This window comes from Phoenix dactylifera, chromosome 17 (genome assembly GCF_051530095.1).
Source record: "Phoenix dactylifera cultivar Ajwa chromosome 17, Ajwa_hap1_PhDact_Kaust_v1.1, whole genome shotgun sequence".
In the NCBI taxonomy this organism is placed as follows: Eukaryota; Viridiplantae; Streptophyta; class Magnoliopsida; order Arecales; family Arecaceae; genus Phoenix; species Phoenix dactylifera.
Genome location: NC_143206.1, coordinates 13,373,866 through 13,376,829, shown reverse-complemented (window position 1 = coordinate 13,376,829; position 2,964 = coordinate 13,373,866). Strand labels below are relative to the sequence as shown.

General features: G+C 39.9%; 1 protein-coding gene across 1 annotated transcript; it reads right to left on the bottom strand.

Moving 5' to 3' along the window:
• Positions 1–381: 381 nt before the first annotated feature.
• On the bottom strand, positions 382–1,516 carry LOC103707927 (pathogenesis-related protein 1-like). The gene is made up of 2 exons (XM_008792641.5): positions 1,249–1,516; positions 382–870 (listed from the first exon to the last, which is right to left on the bottom strand). The coding sequence occupies exons 1-2, from the start codon at positions 1,427–1,429 to the stop codon at positions 575–577; spliced, it is 477 nt and encodes a 158-aa protein (XP_008790863.2). The 5' UTR covers positions 1,430–1,516; the 3' UTR covers positions 382–574.
• Between the last annotated feature and the right edge of the window lie 1,448 nt (positions 1,517–2,964).

Sequence of the window (2,964 nt, the reverse complement as noted above, 5' to 3'; positions counted from 1 at the left end):
ATTGGGTCAACCAAGCCCAAATTAGTCTGGTATGTGAAGTACGATGTGCTGCATTTAGAGCCTGCCCAGTTTGATTAGGTTGATTAAGATAAATAAAGTAGTTTTGGATGTGTTTATTTGTATTTAGACAGCCAAATAGAGAAGTTTTGGATGTGTTTGTTTGTATTTAGAGAGCCAAACTAATCAACCTATTTAGGCTGGTTACAAGTCCAATTAGTTAGCCGTCTTTATAGTCCATACCACGTTCAGTGTACCAAAAAGAATGATATATATAATCAAGTCCACAAGGACAAAGTAAATGGCAGAGGCACTTGACCGGACGGCCATACTTTTTTCAATTTCTTTTATCTGAAGTGGATAACATCGTGAAAGGTTCACAAATGTAGCAAACACACTAAACCAGGTTGGTTTATTTATTTAATTGTCTATTTTAGAAAACCATGCAGAGACACTCAGCAGAAAACGGAAGCATGGAAGCAACCATGGCAACCTCACAAACGCTCACTCGAAACGCAAGCTCTTGATTATTATAGTTCTCACACCAGCAGGTATACGAACTCAAACCCGAAGCACTTCAAGCATAGGCACCAGGGTTGGCCAGGAGGTAGGCCTCTGCAGCCTTGATAGTCCCGATCACTGCTTCCTTTCCCTTGGCAATCTCATCCTTGTTGTCAACTCCTGGTAATGGCTTATAGGTTGTCACCACCTTGCACACGCACCCTCCCTTGCTGGATTTCTCGAACTTGAAATGGGTTGAGGCCGACTCGATCTTCTTCCCGAGATCGCCGCCTTCGACAAGGCTGTGCTTGCACTCAAACTTGTTGAAGTCCACAAAGTCCAGGCGCTCCTTTACATAGCTAAATGGCATGGCTACAAATATGGGAACCACAAGGTTAGCACCAGCTCTAAGTCCATAAAAATTAGATATATATAAGGGTTTGTTTGAATGATTGGGCTGAAAAAATTTTATTAGATTCGTGGATTAAGTCAGTACAATCAGCAAAATTATAGGATTACAAGCTGATCTAGACATATACTTAGAAATAGCTTTGGAGTGGGCAGGTTAGATTTCCATATCAAGAAAAAAAGATTTTAGCCTGTAAACATATGAATATAGGCTTGGTCCGGCTTGTAATCTTATGATTTTGCTTGCTGTATTGGTTCAATCCATGAATCCAAAAGGATTTTTAGCCCAATCACCAAAACAGAACTTAAGACTAGAAAATTTCAAAGTGTGAGCCATAATACCTGAGGTGAAGTTGATCTGTCTGACACTCCCAACACTACCATCACCATGGACACCGGCGGCACTTGCGACGATGTCAGGCAAGAGCTTAGCGGCCAGGTTGTGCCAGTCGAGGACCGCCTTGAACAACCTTGGAGCGGGCGCTTGGGACTCGACCTCGAGGTTCCAACATGGGGGACTCATGGTTAAATTGGATTCTTTATTGGGCTTCACTTCTTCTGCTAAGTTGTGGTGAGCGAAATCCAGATGGAGAATGGCGAGCAAAGGATGGGGGTTTTATAGAAGGTTTGTGTGGAATGGTAGGTATGGAACGAAGAAGCATGCGTGCTGGTTTTTTCAAATTTGGGCAGCGCCTTTGCTAAACTGCTGACTAATAAAAATAGAGGAAAGAATGCGGGGGAGAGGTAGCTAGGTGCTCACGTCGAGGTGAGACTTTTTTTTTTTTTGGTGAGACTTGGGGAACGTTTTTTTTTCCATTCGCGGATCCCAGCTAAAACGATCATGAGCGCTATAACTGTTGATATATGCCCTGCTTCGCAGTTTATGATTTCAAATTTTTAATATTAAAAGAATATATGAAAAACTAACACTTTTAGTGTTCGTCTAATAAAAATATCATTTTTTAGGTGAGACAAACTTAATTATTTGGAGATTATTTAGATTATAATAAATTGTTATATTGCCCAATAACCCATCTGTTATCTTTTTCTACGTTATATTGCTATAATAACAGAGTAAAGTAGGGGCCAAAAAGCATTATAAATTTATAATAACCATTCTTCTTTTTTTTATAATAACCAATACGCGAGCCGTGGTCATAATGAGCATGTGGCAACCCATGTCTATAATAACATTTCTCAAACCCATTTATTAAGTGAATTGAGTTCAAATTTAGACTTTGACACCTTTAACTTATTTTGTTCTATTTAATAATTAGATCAAATATAACTTGACATAATTAATTTATTTAAGATTTATTTAATCTATTTAATCTGATCTGCTTAACTTGTTTTTATTATATTTAACTCGATATGGAAGTCTATTTAAATTTAATTAATTTATTAAAAATTTATTTCACTTGTTTAATAGATGAGTTATATGGATCAGGTCGGATTATCTATTTAATAAATATATCAAATTTAGATTGATGGTTTTTTGACTCAATTCGTATTCAATCTGATCTATATTCGATCTGATCCAATTGTGACCTGTACTCTGCTCAGACAAGGACTTTTTATCTATATAAAAATTTAGTTTGGGTATGTGGCCAGAGCTCTAGCTGGGCATCTTGGCCTGCTAGAGGATGCGTTTAGCCCAGCCCAAAACGAAGAGGCTTGCTTTCTTTCTTCCGGTAGTTGGTGAGGGGAACAGCATACGCGGATCTGGGTCCCCGTGCGGGCCCATGGTATTTCCGTGCTTGAGATGACGAAAATGGCCCTGAGAAGGGTATACTGGGAAGGAAACTAAGATTTCGCGGCTGATTTTTTTTTTTTTTTTTGATTTTTGGTGGATAAAAATGCGAAGAAGCGGGATAGCTTGGAGGACTTGCAGAAGATACTGGCAGATATAGTGAACGGAGATGGCCGGACCGCCGGGTTTGCGAGGAAAGATCCGAGTTGGCATGGGCTTTGACCCACTTGGGAGCCTGGTCGACTCAGTGGAGGAGCTGGGGACAACTGGGTCGGCTGGGTTGCAGGCCAGCCCAGAGATCCAAATAG